This window comes from Scomber scombrus, chromosome 12 (assembly GCF_963691925.1).
Source record: "Scomber scombrus chromosome 12, fScoSco1.1, whole genome shotgun sequence".
NCBI lineage: Eukaryota > Metazoa > Chordata > Actinopteri > Scombriformes > Scombridae > Scomber > Scomber scombrus.
The window spans coordinates 3,559,516-3,580,115 of NC_084981.1; the positions used below are offsets into that span (position 1 = coordinate 3,559,516).

General features: G+C 39.5%; 1 protein-coding gene across 1 annotated transcript in view; it reads right to left on the reverse strand.

The window, feature by feature from the left end:
- Nucleotides 1-16,393, reverse strand: part of slc24a3 (solute carrier family 24 member 3) — a 90,985-nt gene extending 74,592 nt beyond the window's left edge. The window contains exon 1 of the mRNA XM_062430323.1: nucleotides 16,237-16,393. Coding sequence (XP_062286307.1) covers nucleotides 16,237-16,393 — 157 coding nt within the window. The remainder of the gene's footprint in view (nucleotides 1-16,236) is intronic.
- Nucleotides 16,394-20,600: the final 4,207 nt, after the last annotated feature.

Below are 20,600 nucleotides of genomic sequence, written 5' to 3' on the forward strand. Positions count from 1 at the left end.
TGTAGAGGGCCGGCGAGAGGTATAGCAGTTCTTTCCCAAGCTCATCAATCAAATGCTTAATGAGGACTTTTACTGTGGTTGTCTAAATATAGCCGCCGGGGTCTACAGGTCAGCTTGAGATGGCAGTGGGACTAGTGGGATAGGATTTTAAAAACCTATATGAAAATATGACAATCCCAAGACTGTGGGTGACTGAGTAAGAGAAACTACGATTGTAAGAGGCACAGTAAAGGTAAGTAAGAGAGTTGTTTTTACTCACAGCTTTGATCATTTACCTTACAAAATATAAATGGAAGAAAATGACAGTTGCCTTTCCAATGAGCAACAATGATAACCACCATTACAAAGAAAAAGTTTAATATTGCTATATATAAAATGACAAGATAGTGATAGATGATAAATATTTTAAAGTAATTGCGTTGACTCCCCATTTACTTAAACGGAGGTGCCAAGTGCAAAATTAGCGTGATCTATAGACTGGTCACAATAAGGAGAATCAGATTATGTTGACAGGAAGCCAGTTACATTCGTAGACGTACCTTTTTCTTTCCATTTTAGCCCTTCCGTCCAGATTCAAACAACTGTGGAACCATGTTTTTGCAGGTTAGGTTCCAGTTTAAGATTTTGCATTTTACATTTTGGACTTAGGAGAATTAAATCAAATAACAATGAACTCTATTGCTAAGCCTTTAACTGAGTCTGCCAGTGGTGATTACTAACACACAGACAATAGACAATAAGGTGGAAAGAGGAGATTAGAAAAGAGGAGCAGTAAAGCAAAGAGGGCACTGGAGGGGAAGTGGATGAGAGAGAGAGAGAGAAAAGTAAAAGACAACAGCGGGTCCACAGAATCTACAATGGCCCCGCTCCTCCTGAGGGATGGACCCCTCTCTTCAACTCTTCCTCCTTTCATCTGTCTCTCTGAGCTGAGCGAGAATCCCAGAATACACATGGCGGGTGCTAAAATAGGCTTTGGGCTGGGTGATGAATTAGCCAGGGCGTATTTGGGGAGCAAGGGAGTGACAAAGAGAGAGAGAGAGGGAGAGGGAGAGAGCGATAGAGATAGAGAGAAAGAAAGATTGGAGAGGGGAAGAGAGAGAGATAGAAAATAGCTCCTAATGTTTAATCACAGCTAGATCTAATACAGTACATGGCCCACAGACAAACTCAGTGACCCTAACTCAGATTTGCTCATCCATCATAAGCGAGCTCTCAATGTGTGTGTGTGTGTGTGTGTGTCCATATGATTTGATTATGAACACGTGAGAAAGGGCTCCTGAGGGAGAGATAAAGCTGTTGTCAACAGATTGGGTTCAATCAGAAGACAGACACACACATAAACACACACCTACAAAATCTCAGATTCTTCACCTAGCTACGTTCTATGTCTTTTTTACTGCTGGAGCTAAAACTACTGCTTTGTTTATCGATATCAAATAGTGGACTGTAGCTGGATACCAACCGGTCAAGTGAGTGACAAGAGCCGAAATCTATAAGAACTGATTGACTGACATTTGTAGTGCCATGTTTTGACCAATAGCACTTTACAAGTCTGGAAATCTATCATGGCAGTAAGGACTTGTCCTTCGCCTTGACAAAAGCATATGTCCCAAATGTAAGTAGCCAGATGATCACTTATTGCAGGTTTCAGGTATTTATTGTGTCAATTGTGGTTTAGTGGTGCATCTTAAAACAAACTTGCAATTCATCAAATAACCATAAATCAATGATGTATTAGATACACAGGCACCCATGGAAGTTGGTGAGATTGGTAAAATCACAAGAATAAAAAGATCAAAACTCCAGCAACACTTGCGGTATACAGAATAACCTTATTGTAAGACCAATAGTTTCGGCTTGCAGCCTTCATCAGGGTCATCATAAAACACATTACAGTGTTTGGGGTATCTAACAAGATGGGTTAGGTATATGCTCATGTGATTTTAGACCAATCATCATCCCAGACAGGCAGGAGGGAAAGGGGAGTATCCAATAGGAGACATGGGTGACACCATATTTGGTCCATAAACCAGAAAAGTGCAACTAATGAAATTCAATTCAAAAAAATGTTATGATATTAAAGATTGCAATATCAGTTTTTGGCAGACTTAAAGCAGATGAATCTACTACTCTATCTTGGGTCTGTGTAGCCACTTACCAGCAGATGACACAGAGCTACATCAGTGTACACTTCATAGCAAAATCTCAAGGGTAGATACATTTCCATCATCTCACATTATATATGTTGTTATGTCAGACTTCCCACTATATGTAGAGTACATTAGTGTGGCTTCACTTGCAGCCTCAAAGCACAGTGAAGTTTAGCTGCCGCTGGATGAGCCAAGTGGCCACTTAATTAGCAGCTCCACAGCAGAATGTTGTCTATGAGGTGGAACGGCACACATGCACACATACATCAACTCTCTCTCTCTCTCTCTCTCTCTGACACACGCTCTTACATAATTCTGAACTTAGTGTGACACTTTTTTCTCACTGTGCTTATTAAATAATTACCGTATCCTCATTACGGATTCGGAATGCACAAAGCCGCGCGTCACATCGCCCTTATTCCCAGCAGACTGGTAAGAGCAGCATCGCCGCATGATCCCTGCGCCGCACTCCAAGCATGTAATCCAGAGTCTCCCCCCCCCCCCCCCCCCCCCCCCACAGTTCAAAGTGTCATGCAGTCAGTCTACTCATGATGTTACACACAGGATCCGCTCGGCTGTGGATTCATTATTCATCTCCGGGCTTAAATTAAACATAAGCAGGGACTTCCATGGAATCAACAGGACTCTTACAATAACCTCATTATTTGCCTGAAGCCTGTGAGTACAGTACCTGTATGTGTGTGTGTGTGTGTGTGTGTGTCTCTTTTTTCTCAAAAGTGTATTGTTTAACCTGGTTTGACAGGTAAAATAACATATCTATTTGCCAGAGAGATAAGAGACACAACAGAAGTCCTACTGCAGATGCAAGACACACACTGGGCTTTTGAGTCGGTAGCCTTAATGCAGCCAAACTATTCAAACTGTGTCAGTCACCGTGGTACAAATGTTGGTATCGATGTAGAGATGGGTTTTAATCCACAACAGTGATTTTTCTACTTTAAATGAAAGCGGTCAAGGACAATCGGTGTCCGTCAAAGGGCTGTGAGTGAATGTGTGTGCTCAGAGGGCCTCCTGCGGTGTTAATGCCTGGTATTCAATGACAAAAGCCTGGACCTGTCACCCACACATTCATACAATGGGAGAATAGGAGCTTTGAGTGACTCACACCTGCAGCTCATTGGTCCGCTGAAGGTACATTGCCACAACAGAACAGGGGGGGAAAAAACAGAAAGTGCTGACATCTCATCAAACCTACAATGACACTTTACTGCCAGTCTAGACCCCACACACTCTTGTTTGATAAGGTCTGATGTAGGGGGACCTGTATATAGGCAAAATGGCACTGTCCTCCACTGTTCATGACATGATGAGTCCACATTGAACGATGGACAACTGGATGCACAGTAACATACTAGAGGTGTTCAAACTGTGAGACACACCTGTCCAGGGGCTCCAAAGGAAAATGTGTGTTCAGATTAGACTCATGATAACAATGGTAATGTTATACTTCCTGTGCATCTACCAAAGTATTATGGGAGCTGTATTTCCAAAACTGAGAGAATAATTATCTCCCAATTCAAGACTAGGTACAAATTTTTTTTTTTTTTTTTAAATCACTGTTTACAATCACAGAAACTTGTTTTAAATTTTAAAAGTTACCGAATTTCCATTAAAAGAATGTCAGGCCAACCTGGGGAATGTGTATTAAGTACGTTAGACATTGATTATGTGAGGCAGTGGAGACACCATGACAACTGAGTTTAGGGCGAGGCTACGCAGGTTGTGTTCAAACTAATTTAAATGAATTATATGTTAAGTTTTCATTTGTTCTAACTTAAGCTTTTTGAAAAGGTGGCAACCCATATACTCTTTATATATAGCAGCTTTAAGGATGGAGTGTTGGTCTCCCTCCTTCTGGCAGTGACATTAATTACAAAAACAATATTGACACACGGTTACGTCAAAGGCTCCGATTTAGCCTACTTCGTTGCTACTGTTGCGGCTGTAAAACGGTGGATACATTGTTTAAACCATCAGACAAGCCCAGAGAAATGACTCCTTTCACTATCAGAATTTGATCCATTCGATATATAACCATCTGATCCAAACCATCTGATAATCATCCAATAATGGAAAGTCAATAATAATAACTCAATTAAATTCAAGTTAGCAGAGGGTTAACCAGAAGTTAGCCAGACATCAGATTAAAAACTCTGTATACTGTGAAATACAAAGATTCATCTGGCAATGATAGACTTAATCAGCATTGTGTGAACTCAATTGGCAAAGCCATGAATGTAACATACATTCCTTTATACGTAAAAGTTCCACTCGGCAGGTTTAATATTGAAGCAGAATATGTCTACGACATTGTTAATATTTAAGGAAAGATTTTAAAGAGTTTAAAATGTCTTGTTTTCTAACAACTGACATTAATACAAATACACATAAAATCTATTATCATTGTGTCACTTCCTCTTTTTAAAACACACGCACTGACAGTGAACACCTTGTTTTGCTTATTTTTCCATCCCCAATACCCTGATGATCAATTTGCATGTCTAATTTGCATGTGTTTCCACATACACTCCGTACATAAAAGATTATTCTGAGGTGCATTTGCTGTTCACATGGCTAAATGTGTCTCTGGAGGTAATTTAGAAGATTGGATCCCCACTGTTTCTTTAGTGTGTTGCCAGCTGGATTTCATGCATTCTCTGGAAACTGTTAAACAAGCCCACATCAAAGCACTACCACATATTAGGGAGCTGGGATTTTCTGGGGTGACTTAACATTTCCTCAGTAAGCCTATGATGTGAAAAATAGACACTTGGATCGGTTGTACAACCTTTAGCAACTATTTAACAGTAAATAAGTCTGACTCATTTTAAGCAACACCTTTCTCTATTGATGCTTTTCCCATAATAATAATAATAATAATGCGTTCTCACCATTAATTTAACAGAACACACGTCATTAAGCAGATCATTTTATCCAGACAGAGTCAGTGCCTACACCAAGCCTCCCCACCATCAACATAACTATTTTAAATTGAAGTTCAATGTGAGAGAAGGAGAAACATACTTTTGTGTTTGTCTGTTTGATAGATTGAGGGTTCATGATTTCTCCAGATGAGGATCTGCACTGCAAGAAATCCAGGGTAGGTGTTGGTCAAGTCTCTGAAACCCATATGTTCTGTACTACGCCACTATCTATATAATAAAATACACTCCTTACAGTACAAGCATTTATCAAGAAATTAAAAAGAGAAAGTGTTGCTTCCTTTGTATTTAAGATGTTATAAATCAGTCATATTTTACAACAAAAGATAAAAGATTCAGTGCACAGTGTCATCAGTAGCTGCTTTTAATATCTCCAGTTGTATTGGGTCATTGCATGCAAATAAATGAGCATGACTTCATACGGTAATGTAAGATTGTTTTATGATTTGTGCATCAATCTGATGAAGGATTATAGTATTTGTTATTCTGGATCAGCCAAAGACATCTGGTTATTTTATCCATAAGAGTTTTCCAGAAAATTGACGACATACGTAAAATGCATAAAATCCACAATGAGTGAAAGCGTCCTGTAAGCTGCTGTGTAAGCTGGTCGTATTGGAGTTGAAACAGGAAATGAAAAAAGTACTGTGTTGTTTTTTTTTTTTTAATGAATGGCTCCCTGTTTGTCTTGTGTTGGTGACATGATACGCAGACCTGGAGATAACTTGCCAAGATACGAAGCAATATGTTAGCAAAGACAAAAAGGAAGAAGACTATGAACTATTAAACGTTAGCAAAGACAAAAAGGAAGAAGACTACGAGCTATTAAACGTTCACAAAGAGGAAGAAGGCTACAAGGTATTAAGCATAAGCTAAGACAAAGAGTAAGCAGGCTACAAGCTAGTAAATGTTAGCAGCGACAAAGAGGAAGTAGGTTACAAGCTATTAAACGTTAGCATAGACAAAGAGGAAGAAGACGAAAAGCTGTGAAACATTAACAAAGACAAAGAGGAAGACAGCTACAAGCTAGCAAACGTAGGCAAAGACAAAGGGGAAGACGTCTACAAGCTATTAGACAAAGAGGAAGTAAACCAGAAGCTATAAAACGTTAGCAAAGATAAAGAGGGAGAAGTCTACGAGCTAATAAACATGGATGCAAACGCAGAGTTTTGGGAGTCACATTGAATGTAAATCTTTGTTGTTGTTGTTTTTTTTACTTCAAGTTATATAATCACTTAGATGACTTTTAAAGCAAACGGCAAAATATGCTTAATGTTAATTGTAGTAGGCATTTTAGCGACTTTATGACATTTTATATGCCAGAGAATTTATTGAAAATGAAAAATACTTGTTCGTTGCAAAACAACAAGCAAGAATTGGTATATGACTGTACGTGACTCAAAGAGATACTAACAGTACTAACAACCCTTTTCCCATTACATTAAGCCATCCTGCTCAGTGTTAAATAAACAATTTCCTTAATGCAGCTTTAAATGTGACATCTAATCTTCTCTCAGTCTATTCAGATAGTGTAGCGTACCAGCTTTACTCGACCGTGACTGCATACATTTGCATTGGGTCACAGCTTTGAATAGCATTACAGTGCTGTCAGGACTACACTGAATAATAACAGTCTACTCTTATACATCATTCAGTCAGAGAAGAGGACCGTACGGTTCTCAGCGATATAACAGAGTGAAGCAGGCGTGGGTGAATGACGAATATATCTGCTATTAGCCGTGTCCATTAGGACGAGGGTTAGTCCCAAAGTTAGCCTAACCTGACCAGGCTCACTTTATTTATAAATGTGTATTTCAGTTTAATGACCGAAATAAACTGAACTACACTAAACTTAAATGGACTGACCTTTAAACTGGACCAGCTATTCTCATTTTAGTGTCAGTTTCAGCCACTCCTAAACAGTGTGAATATACATTGGCAAATACCGTTTTTTGGGGATGACGGTGGCAGGTAGGAGAACTTTGACATATCGGGCCAACCCTAGAAACAAGACAGGCCCCCATTAGCCGCTCGGCTTGTTACAATAACACAAAGCCATCTGTCAAAACCTGAACTCGATGTCGCAAAAGCCTGTAAAAAAGCAGCTCCGTTAATGAAGTGCTACATGACCGTCGGATCAAGTGGGGTGTACAACTGAGATCAGACAGTGAGAGAAAAGAGGAGAGAGAAAAAGAGAGAGAGACATGACAGTAATAAAAAAGCAAATGAGGAAGAGAGAGAGAGAGAGAGACATCCATATAGTGTAGTGCCTGATGAACACCAGCAGGCCATTTGCACCTCATATTCTGACTGTTTCATACATCACACACACTAAACACACTTCTTTCCTGTCATGTCTACTACTGTACTCTTTTTACAGCGGTGCTTTGCTCCGTGCGGTTGGCATTTTCCTGTAAAGTGAGAAGTGTTAACACTCTAAAAAAGGGCTGTGTTTGTATGTGTTGATAACCCTGATGTGCACGCATTAAATTGTGCACAAGTGCAGATGAAGGTCAATTCATTCACTCTTAGCACAGTCACTCACAGCAAAGTGGGGAGGTTAATCCCTGAGTGTGTGTGACATGTTTACCTCTCCGCATACTCGCACATATACAGTTCATACATATGCAGTATTTTCTTATTAAATATGTTTGACTTGTACTGATTTGATTCATGTTTTACACTGCTGGTTAGAAAAAAGTTAATGTTAATCTCAGCTGTGAAATACAATGAATCATTTGTGTCATTATTAGGGCTTGGTATGAAACCTCCATACTCCTCATTTTGACTGATTTAATGTAATTCATTTTGGGGGGTTTTAACCAAAACGGCTACAGTGTCAGACATTTTTAGCCAAAATTCTTGTAGGGCTGCTTGTCTTTAAATAGCACTAGGTTTGAGGCTTTATACATAATTTCATAAGAAGTCAATGGAAAGACACAAATGGGTATAAATCAATGCAAATTCATTTGCAAGCATTAGGTGAAAGCAGTGGTTCCCCTGAGGTGACTGCTTTTGGCCTCCAGCAGCCAGATATTTCTCTGTTCTCAGTTTAAGAGAGGCTGAGATTGACTCTAAAATGCGAATATCTGATCCAGCTTAAAGGTCAGTCCACTTTAAGTGAGCCTGATCAGGTTAGGCTGACCCATTGTCGCTAACTTCAGGGCTAACCAACTTCACTTTTCCAGCAGTTGAGGGAAAAAGCAGACAAAACTTTTCTTCACCAAAATTCACGACAGTCCCAACATTTGACATTTCAAATTGGATTGGATAAATTGGTGGAGCAACCAACCAACAACACCACTCATTACAAGTGTTTTATAGAAAAACTGGTATCAAAAACAGCATTTTTATCATATCGGTAACAAAACTCAAATACTTCCAAACCAACGGTAAAAAGAAAGATATATTTCTTTGTTAAGAGTAACAGATTTGGTAACAGACACAATGACGCAGATATTGGTAAAGCAAAACCGTGAATAAGTTAACAAACGGGTGAGCTGTGCTTGAGAAAACTGCAGACTGGCTTTTGAAGACTGTGCTGATGATACAGGAGAGAGTGAGTGAGGGTGAGAGAGAGAGAGTAGGAGAAAAGAAAACTTTAGCTGCTGCACGGCTGGGGCGCTAGGAAGGGCAAAAGGGTTACAGCTACAGGGGCATGTACCGAAATGATAGCTGAGTGCCACCGAAATGGAGGGAGAGAGGGACGAGATGAGAGCATACTGACCGCTAGATGGAGGGGATGATTGAGAAGGAGAGTGCGTCAAGAGGAGGGAGAAATGGATGGATGGAAAAAGGAGTGAGAGGCTGTTTGTGTCTGTCTCAGACTGAGGGGAGTGTTGCTCTCTGTTCACACAGGCTGACCCAGATGCAGCTGAATTAGACACAGTCCTGTGTGTGAGTGAGTGTCTGTGTGTGTGTGTGTGTGTGTGTGTGTGTGTGTGTGTGTGTGTGTGTGTGTGTGTGTGCTGAAGTCAGTGTAGGTATGAGAGCTGAGGAGCTTGAGGTGGAGAAATACAAAAAGTGACAGTGTTGCAAGCAGATGCTCTTTGTTTTTGAGGATAACAAGTCCAAAGACGATCCAAAAATTAAAGGTGCAGCATATAGCATTGCAACATTAGCATGCTAATGTCGAAAGTTAAAAAGTTAGCTTGGTATGGAACATCAATATTTTTTACTGAAATGTGTCTATAGCTCAGACTATGTAAAACTCAAGTACCAAAAGCTAGCTTTGAATTCTTTTGTCAGATTCATCTTCTGTACTTATTCTTCAATCAGACAGCTTTAATGTACATCATAGTTTTGCCAATTTTAGACTGTATTCTTGTATGTCTGCTTGTGTTTAGACAATAGCTAAAGGTGCTTTACAATTTTCTTTAGCCATTTGGGGTCAGATCATCACATATTATGGGCTTAATATGGCTAAGTGTATGGTGACTGTTTACACACACACACCCAACAGATAGAGTGCAATATTAAGATTTGGAGTTGTGTTTGTGGTGACATCACACATTTAAGACTAATGATCTTGCTATTAAGCTGTAGCTTGTAGAAAAATATGTCTATATTCCTTAAAATAAGATATTGAATATCTAAAATCTCTAAAATTTCAAACATTAACCTGACATTAACAAACAAGGTGCTGAATGTATAGACTAGCCATCTGTAGTGGCATGTAAAGCAATTTGGACTGTTTATGTACCAACAGGTTATATTTGGCAGCAAATCAGGGATTGCTCTGTAGCACAACGTATGGACAGAACACTGATACAACAAATAGAGCAAATTGCATGTTTTACACTAGAAATGTAGTTAAATAGAAATGTTACTGAGGAATATTATAGTTTTTTTTACTATGGACTATGCACTGATATTTTCATGTAAATGGATACAATGTGTTTGTCAATGGGGTCAACCCACAAAAAATTCAAGTAGCTTTAATGTGTCCAGCCATCATTACTACATTCATGATAGTCTATGAGAAAATATAACAGCTCTTCTCAAGAAAAGGGAAAAACAACTTCTTCTAAATCTTATCTAAAGATTTGCTGATGTCACTTTCGATCCTCACGTTAACGGCCCACACCCACAGGACTCTGCTGCCCTGCCTCTAAAGCCTTTTATTTATGTAAAATTCCTTTCTCTTTTTCTAGGATCAGAACATCCAAACCACACATTTGGTTTCTCTCTGTACTTAATCACCTTTAATATAAAACTAAATATAGCTACTTGATTGTTTGATCTTGTTGGTGGGTCTAGGAGGAAGTGCTGCCTGAGGGGTTCAACACTGAGCCAAACCACAGCGTGCATGGTGAAGAAAAAAACATGTTAGCATATTTAAGGCATTTGTAAAAACGTCTGTTAAACCCTTAGCACAGGAGGAAATGCATGTTGCTACTTTTAAAAAAGGAGCATAGACACCCAGTTAATGAGCTAAGCTAAGAGATACCATGAGTAGGAATAAATACAAAATTCCTCAGAAACAATCCGTCTAATTTTAGAAATATTTGTTAGAATTTGTTTAAATGAAAACCGGTCTCCGCAAGCATCCAGTGGAACAAAATGTTTCTCTCTTTGCACCGCTTACCTCCACAGCTCTGCGGCAGACTCTCAAGTCTAACAGGCTAATTAATGAATCTGTCAATCACTTTAACGGCACCGCCCAGGGAGGAGCAGCAGGCCATTTGTGGGAAATGTCACAATCTGCCCATTGGTGCCAAACACAAGACATTTAAATGAAGTTAGAGGAGCAAAAAAGTTCTTAAGAGTCCACTAACACAACTTACATCTAGATGACTGTTCATTCAAGATACTGGGTTTCCTGTGATGAACAGTGTATAGCAGTTTTAGGAGTGATGGCTGATTGCTGTCTGGTAATGTATATTTGTTTGGTGCTTTTGCAACCAAATACTCTTACATGAACTCTTACATCATTCTATGGTCATTATGAAACTACTTCAGGCTCTCACCTTTGCTCTCCACAAAGGATAACTCCGGTTCATCATGACTTATTTTTGTAGCTGTGGCCATCGACTCCGTCAATTATAACACTGCAAGCAGTCAGATGTTCCGACAGTTCAGCCGGATTATCTAAATCCGTGTTTTCAACCAGACACTAGTATGCTGTGAGATATCATCAGGTTTGCCGAAAAATTATTATCCAAATTATCCAATTCCATTTAATAGGTCCAGAAAGATTAGTCTCAAATTGTGCCAAAGAATTGATTTCAAATAGTTCTTGTTGAGTGTTCATGGTTGCACTATGGTGGTAGGCAAAGTACAAGTCAAAGTTGATTTCAAACAATACACACTGATCCTGATCAAAGGTGTCTGAGAGTTCTCGAATATACCTACCTAGTAACTGAACTCGTGGCCAAATTTTAAAAAGCCACATACTGTGGCAGAGACATTAATATTACCAGCCTGCAAAGCCATTATGAACACAATAATTGGCCCAGATGAGATTAAAAAATGTCCAAAGTTCCTCTCTCAGAAAAGATGATGCCAGATGCATTGATGACAGGTGTGCAGACATCGGAAGTGATACGAAGATACGCTCCAATGGGAAATTTGCATAACAATTTGATGAGTTAACGGACATTAGTGGACATCCTCAACATAGAGAAAAATTGAAATGATCCCAGCAAGTGAAACCTGCTCTGAACGCTTCATTTGTGGAATTTTTTTCAACCTTACAGATGATATGATGGTTTATTATTGCGCATCCACATGAACAGTACCATCCGTTCTGTAGCCTTGGTAGCTAAGGTTGTTGCTAAGGTTTTTTTACGTTTTGTTTGCGTTGTCCACTCTTATGTTTCAGATTAGATTTTGGGTGTACTGAGAAGTTGACATTTTAATAAAGAGTGAGAAAAAGTAGTTTAATCATTCTAGTATAGATTGTTTCATGGTTTGTTGACATGGCCTCCCAAGTAGCCAGGAGTGGGGCCAGTATAAGATAAAAAGTAGTTATTTGGACAGTAAATCTTGCAAAGGTATTCCAGTAAAGCCCTAGAATATTAATCTAGACCTGGAAATGTGCAGAATATCTCCCCTTTTTAAACTTAAATTCTCTCCATCCTCCCTCTCCACCTGCCCTCTTACTCAGAGCCACCTTTAACTTCTATCATCTCTTTGTCTGCCTCTGCACCTCCATCATCTTTTCACTCCTTCCGCCTGCCTTCCCCCGACCCCATCTCACCCTCATCATCTCCTTTTCTCCCTCACTCCTGTCTACTCATTTGCATCTCCCTCCTCCACCTCCTACCCTTTATTCCTAGCTCCATCACTGCCACCGCTGTCCTCGTTTGCTCCCACTTTTCCTTTTTTACGTCAACCCCCTCCTCCCTCCACATCCTCCTCCATCCCCCCCTTTTCCCTCCACTCTTGTCTCTTTTCCTTTTTGTCTAAGTCCGCTCCAAGTCCCCGAGGCTTCGTCAGAGCAAAGTGCTCCGTCTGTGCTCCGCTGCCCCCTCCCCGTCTTCTGCTAGCGTGCAGAAGAGAAGGGGACCCACCGACCAGAGCTTTAAGTTATGTAATGAGATCATCTGGAGACTAATGCTGTATACCATATATACCAAGCACCCATTAGTCAGATTCTTTATACCAGGAACCATTTGTCTGTCTTTCAGGTTTGTCACAGATGGACGATGGAGGGACTTTGGCTTGAGTGGTGAGGTTCTATGACATTAAAACATGGAGATAATAGCAATGGCAACATGTGTCTGCTCTTACGATTAATCCTCCCTCCTATAGTGCTTTTGTTCAGTGTCTGGCTTTTACATTGTGTGGTGAGGTGATGTGTGGATGGATGGATGTATGGACAGACGGATGAGGTTGAGATATGGTGGTTTAAGAACAGATGGAAGCCAAGGGGAGATGAGGAGCAGAGAGGTACGTGTACATCCACATGTCGGTCCGCAAAGACATGGGGAAACATCAACAACAATGTGTGTGTGTTTGTGTGTGTGTGTGTCCAAGAGCTGTAAGCTTCGGTGTAGCCCGAGGGCTACTGTAACCGACAGGAGAACCGATCTCCCCATGTGGGAGTCCATGTGAAAATGCAGTCAATTAACACCCAACTCAGAGTGCATTTCTGCATCAGTGGAGGTCAACCTGGAGAGATTGTTCTAGTGACAGCACAGTTAAACGATGGATCCGTTCATCGATTAAGAGGCTCAGGTAGCAAAGCTGGTGGTGCATTAGTAGCGGGGTTGATGGAGTAATCCCCAACTCCTCCGGTTCAGTGTTTAACTGTTCTCTAGCAAGACACTAAATCAACAGTGTTTCCACTATGTGTACTAGGGTAAAATGTGATTGACGAGCCACCGGGACGAGATCGATTGCTAGTTTCTTATAATCATTTAAGTTATTTATTGATCAAAACTGTCCAACATTTACAGCTTCTACATTCTCCAGTGTAAAGATGTGATTTGCCTCTGTTAAACATCATTGTACAATAATTGTCTTTGGGTTTTGGAATGATGTTTGGAAAGATGTCTCCTTGGACTCGAACTCTAATGGGAATTTTTCACTTTTGATGAATCAGTTAGTTTCGATTGACAGAAAATGAATTGTTAACAGTTTTGATAAACATTCCTTGGTGACACTTCTTGCTTTTCTCTGTCATATGTGATAGTAAACTCAAATATATATGGATAGTAGAGAACTGTTCAAATGAAACAAGGAATTTCAGGACATCACCTCAGGTTCTGTGAAATTACATTGTGCAATTTTGACAATTTTCTGTCATTTTTTAGACAAAACAATCAATAAAATGTATCGATTAGATCATAAAAGAAAAACATCACAATTAACCAGAGCTCATGATGCTCGACTAACTCTCCAAACCCTCCTGAACTATTCAAATTATAATTCCTATTTTTCCCTCAATTTTAACTTGAAAAAGTTATGAAGTGCAACCCATTTAAATTCTTGCACCCTATTAGCTCCTTTATTTCTGACTATATATTTCCAGATACATGAGATATGATTCAAAGATTAGAGAAGAGTTTCCTTTCACAATCCAAAAACTTTAATCTTTTTTTTTTTTTAAACTAATTAACAGTTTTACTCCAACACAATCAGGCAGTCATGTTATGTTTTATCTTCCCAGAAATCTCATCTCACAAGACACAATAGAGGGCAAATTTTTGATAAGATCGTAACTTATGGAACTGCTTTTCTTATTTTATTCAAATTGATTCGTCCTTTTTTTCCCCCAGAGCTTCAAAAAAAAACATTCAGTCTGTTTTAAAAAAATCTTAAATTTAATATCATAGCATATATGTTCTTTTAAGCTGTGAATTATGTTGGTAGAAATAATAAGGTCATTTTTAGATTATTTCCTCTTCCTGCGCATTCATTTCCATTCTTTTTTTAAAAATGTGATTTAGTTTACATTTTAACCAATCACATCAAACTCAAAAATGATCAAAACTGGAATTGTTGTTTTCTTGCTTCTAAAATATGAGTACAGGTATACGAGTTGAGCTGAAAATGTCAGAGTGCTGTTACTGAAAAGCTCAGAAACCCATCAACAAACTTTGAAACCGTCATAAAAATCACGCAGTGAAATGTACCACTGATGATGATTGCTCGCCGTCCCAGTTACATATTTGAGATATCTGACATTCTGATGATGCCTCTATATATAATCATCTCACATTCTCATCTTCCCCTCTCCCCACACTACACCACCAACCCCCCCAAAAAAACAGATGCTTCAACATGTCAGAAAAATCACAATTCATTACAACTAAATGTAGAACATCATGTGCTGTCCCTGAAGTCGGAGACGTCTTGCTGTAGGGGTAATGAAACACTGAGTCACGGAAGATGTAAAAATCTCCAGGTAATCAACAGTGTGTGTGTGTGTGTGTGTGTGTGTGTGTGTGTGTGTGTGTGTGTGTGTGTGTGTGTGAGTGTTTGGAAAGATAGAAAACCTTGAGGGGGTTCTGGTCCTCAATGTGTGTTTCTACAGCTGATTTGTTGACATCCCAATGACATCACCGGACTGATTTTAGAAGAGGGTTGATCAAGTACATCAACATGACCCATGCTGCCGAGACGACCTTTGACAAAACCTTTATTGCTCGACATAAGACGACAAAACATCAGCTGACACAAAGATGCTCGAAAGTCTTAAACTATGCTTCTATCCACACTATTTACACTATTCAAAAAGCACCACAATTGATTGTGACAACATGATTCCTGATAATCCAGTCAATATGAAAATCCCTCTTAGAAGTGGCGAGCTTTCTACTGTTTCATTTCTATTTCCACATTCGGTCAAGTTAAAGAATGCCACCCTCGAGCTCGTCGCTGAGTTAACGCCATTACTTTTCTACGAACGGCTTTAACAGACATCCAGGTATCTACAACGCTTTCAACACTTCTTGTCGCTTGTCCTGTTTCCTGCTGTAGCTGCCAGTAAACAGCAGAATGGAGGATTTCTGTGAAGTAATTCAAGCAACGCAGAGCAGCAGCGGAGTCACGGCTACCATTTCCAGGGGATTATTAGTTACAGATGTTGAGCTACACGAAGGCGTGTTGTTATTTTGTTCTGTACAGTCAATGTAAATGTGTGTGCAGTCATACAGTAATGATGTATTCATTCTAATGGGATGTGTAGTGTTTTATCTTCGACAGCTGACTCAGTGGTGAGTTTACAGGCTGGTATTCTAGTGGAATAGACTATACATAGTTTATTCTATTATACACAGACTTGTAATGTGTCTGTGCTATTTAACAGTTAATAGTAACTTTACTGTACCTGAAGCAATGATTTTTAATAGTGTTTTTCCTATAATGTTCCTCATGTTGCTTTCATTTTTCCCTTTCTAAAAATCCATCACACTTGAGCTCAATTTGTTGTTTGAAATAAAAGAAATTGGAAACGAAAGAAAAGAGAAGGAAAAAATAATCATAATATTCCCTTGACAGACTGTTTCTCTCAAAGCCGTGTTTGTATCCAAACAGCCTGTTGTTCTTGTTTGTCATAAACTCTGCATGGACTCTGTATTCATCACTAAATCTACCTGTAAAATGCTTACTGTTCGACCCTTGACAATAACACACACAAAAAAAACGTTTAGAGACGTTTCAAAACTGCCTCTCACCTGCTTTCTGTGCCAAGGTCTGGAACCCCACGACGAGCCCCAGCAGGACCCCCGCAAAGCACATCTGGAAGGCGAACAACTCCTTTCGCTTTCTCCGCCTGGCTTTGCTCCGCCGCCGGTTCAGCATCACTCCTCCTCCGACGGCCGTCTCCGGCATCCCTTCAACCACCACGCGGGCCATGGCGCTCTTCTCTCGGCGAGCGTTCCGGCGGAACCCCCCCGGTGGTGGCGCAGAGGTACGGTAAACTGAAGCGAGGAGGAAGAGACAGAGAGATGTGTCGTGTGGGCTCTGAACTTACTCGTCGAGTGAAGATATGACTGGCTTGTCGATGGGTTTGTGAAACTCACCTGAGTGTAGAAAAACAGAATATCCGGTAGACATTTTCAGAATAAAACTTATCGATTAATGTTTAAGGAGACTAGCTAAAATTTTGTCTAGCAACCTATCTTAGACATGTTGTCCCTATACACTTAATATACATAGTAAACAATATATATAATATACATTTATTTATATCTGATTGGTGATATTCAAATAAGACAAATGTTGTATTTGCACAAAACCTTCAAGAATTTTAAGTTCAGCATGGACCTATATCATTTCTCAGATATAGACCCTTAAGACGAGTCATAGAGGCCAGCTGGAAAAAAAATTAAAAATCAATTAAATGTATTTAAAATGTGTTTTAGACATGACTCAGGTAAGTGTTTACAATCACAATGTATTCTTCTCTGGTTGACATTTGACAAAGAAGAAAAAGACACAAAAAAAAAATGTTTTGGAAGATGAAGGTTGAGGTGTGCAATCATATATTATGTTGCCATAACCGGGTGAAGTCCTAAAATGAAAAGATGCTGTGTGTGCAGATCATGTTTTAACATGTTGTATGCTAGCAAATCAATGCTTTTATTTTTGAAGATCACGTTTCCGGTGTTTGGGGTAACTCTGGGTTACTTGACGCAGTTTGAAGCGGTTGGGTGATAAGTCCGCCTCAACCGTCTCTTTTTTCCTCGGTGGTTGGAGTAAGAGCGCGGGCTTCCTTATTAATTGAGCCGGGACAGGAGTGTGGTTTCTCGGCATGGATGTTAGTGCAGAGCCGTCGGGAGCTCCATGGCATGACGACCTCAGTGCTGTTCCGGAGCATGTTACAGGGAGGGGTGTGTTTGTGTGTGTGTGTGTGTGTGTGTGTGAGTGTGAGTGTGAGTGTGAGTGTGAGTGTGAGTGTGAGTGTGAGTGAGTGTGTGTGTGTGTGTGTGTGTGTGTGTGTGTGTGTGTGTGTGTGCTACTTTTGGGGACAATTACCTTAGGACCAGCTAGTTGAGTTGCCTACTACGGCTGATTTTGGGGGTATGTGGTTAAGATGCTTTCAAAGCAAAAATATGTAACTTTTAAAGGATTCAAAAAAAGAAAGTAAAACGTACATTCTTTTTCTACAACCTTTTTTGGTGTGTGTTGCTCTTGACTGAGTAACTGCTTAGTTCAACTCTCAGTTAAAATCGAGTTACTTAGACACAAGTGCACCTCATACCCAGCCACAATCCTTTAAAGCATAATGTTCTGTACTGTGAGGCCATTCAGTGGAATAATTGACCACTTTATCAGAAAATCCATGAGTAAGATCACTGTTAAACAGCAGATAATAGCAAGAAAAACAACAGTATAAATCTAGCTATAGTTACTCTAATGAGTCTTTTTATCAGACCTGTAAACACAAAGGTCTTCCTCACACATGAAAACATCATCTACAATTACTAGACACTACTGCATGTACATTCATAAACAGCCAACTCTCACAATGCCCTTCATGAAAATGACTTCAACCAAACATATGCAACCTTTAACCTTATGACCTGAATTCATTGTTGTGGTAACAAACAGATTTTTATGAATCGGGATGTGATGGTGATGATATTAGTAACAACAATGTGGGAAACTTCAGTAGGCTATGGTGTGATGTGTATATGAGGCTGTGCCTGCAAACTGCAGCAAGAAAGCCTGTTTACTTTCCACTTCCTGTGTGGTTTCTCTGAGCTTACATCACTTCTTTCATGCAGTCACACAACTGTGACATCATTCTAGAACTGTGATGTCATATGTGCTTTTTTAGCCTGTATTACATCACAGTTGTAGAATTGTAGAATCACTTTCATAAGTGAGACTCTCAGAAGCAAGTACTGACTCAACATTGACTCACCAGGTGAACTGACAAATTATCTGTTAGATTCACAAATAGAAACTATCTCAAGTGTTGCATCATTTTCAATTCAGTTTCTATATCAACAACCAGCATGGCAAGAAGAGAGAGCAGAGCCAGCAGGGTAAGAGTTCCAAACCAGGAGACCTGCAACACATTTGCACTTCTACACAAGACTGTGTCTGTTTTAACAGCTTCATATTTGCATGAAGATTAAATGAAGTTTTATCAGTTTGGTTGTAATGATATCAATGATGATGTCACAGCTGTTAAAGCTGTTTTTTGGGGTTAAAGTGGTTAAGGTGCATTCAAAGCAAAACAATATAACTTTTGAAAGATTCAAACAAAAGTACATTCTTTCTCATACAAAATGATGCAACGCAATAAAAATAATGCACCACACCTGACCAAATGTCCAGTTTTGCCACTACAGCCTATTTTGGTGTGTGTTGCTCTTGACTGTTGAGTATCTGCTTAGTCTAGCTCAGTTAAAATTGAGTTATTTAGACACAAACTACTAATATTTTTACCAAACTAGTCAACATTAAAAACTAGTATGAGTACTGCTGCCTTCTCACCCATCAAGTAGTGATAGGAAATATTTAACTTATTGGCATTTTAGCCTGTAGTTACTTGACATTGTTGAATTGTCCTCTTAAGGTTGAGTAAGTGGATTTGTTAAAAAGGCTATTAAGCCTCATCCCTACCCACAATCCTTTGAAGCATAATTCAAAGTATTGGGCTAACGGGATTGTCCTGATATCTCTTCACAATATTATACCAAATATTATACCAAACAAGGTATTTGCAGCAAGTCACATCACAAGACCAATTAACTAATTAATTGTACAATTCTGCTGTGATTAATTACTATCAATTTCATCCTTATAATAATGAAGCTGTATACAAACAAACCCCAGGCTTGTAGCATATGTTGGGCTAAGTGTCAGCTCCTAACCCACCACACTAATGACTGAGACACACACATTACTCAGATGGAGAGATTTTAACTACGCCACCTTTTGGTTAAATGTGGAGCTATATTTAGCCCTTTTCCCCACTCACTAGCATGTCAGAGTGATACCAATGGATGCTTTAGGTTTTCCAGTTTCATTCAAAACCATGGTCTTCTATCTATTTGCAGAAGTGAGCTCGCCATGGCGATGAGATGAAATATCGGCCACCCCGCCATTCATTTTTAATGCGTTTATTAATTAATTATTTTTTTCATATTAGCTTGACAGCAAGATTCAACATCTTTGACAGCACTAAATGACATGATATTTTTTCATCATCATATTATGCAAACCCAGTTGATAAAAGCTGACTGTGTCGTTGCCTAAGAGAGAGGTCAATGGCAACCTGAGTAAATGTAGTCTACTGTTTTGTGTCCCTGCCACAGAGTGAACTAATAATTCACTCTTCTTTGTTAGTTTTTTTTTTTACACTTGGCAAACAAATGATCGTATTAGTGCCCCCTGCTGTTGGCTGTTAGGGTCGCTTTATCTGACTCCAATACCATGTTCCTGCAATACCACAGGCTGCAGTTTCAGGACCACCACAGTTTCGCGATCGCATTTCTAGGACCTTAGTTATAAAGGTTAATTGCAACCAAATATTACTTTCTGTTGTTATTATTACTTGGTTACTAAGATGTGCATGTTTGTGTAATTTGCATAGATAACTGTTGCTGTGGGTCATCCAATTCGTTAGGAAAACTTAGGGACCTAGAAATGCAATCCAAAAAATGCAGCGGTCCTGAAAATGCAGCCTCCGATATTGCAGGAATCCCATTTTACTTTTTGGTTAATTGCCAGTCCACTCCAGATGCAGAACGTCCAGATTGCCCGTCGGCCCCTGATGGGAGGCCATTCAGTGGAATAATTGACCACTTTATCAGAAAATCCATGAGAGAGATCACTGTGTTTTTTTCTTCTTCTTCTTTAATTTTATTAGTACAGTCAATGATCCATCATAAACATTGGACTTCATTTATCCTGCATGTAATGTGTCAGTTATGGGGATTGTCTTTCTTCAGTTATGTTGTAATCAAACTGGAAGGTAAATGAATGAGACTCTTGGGAAATAACAAAGTGCAGCTATGAGTAGAAAAAGTCTGTTATAATGACGACTCACACAAAAGGCCTTTTGAAGGGGACTGCCATTATG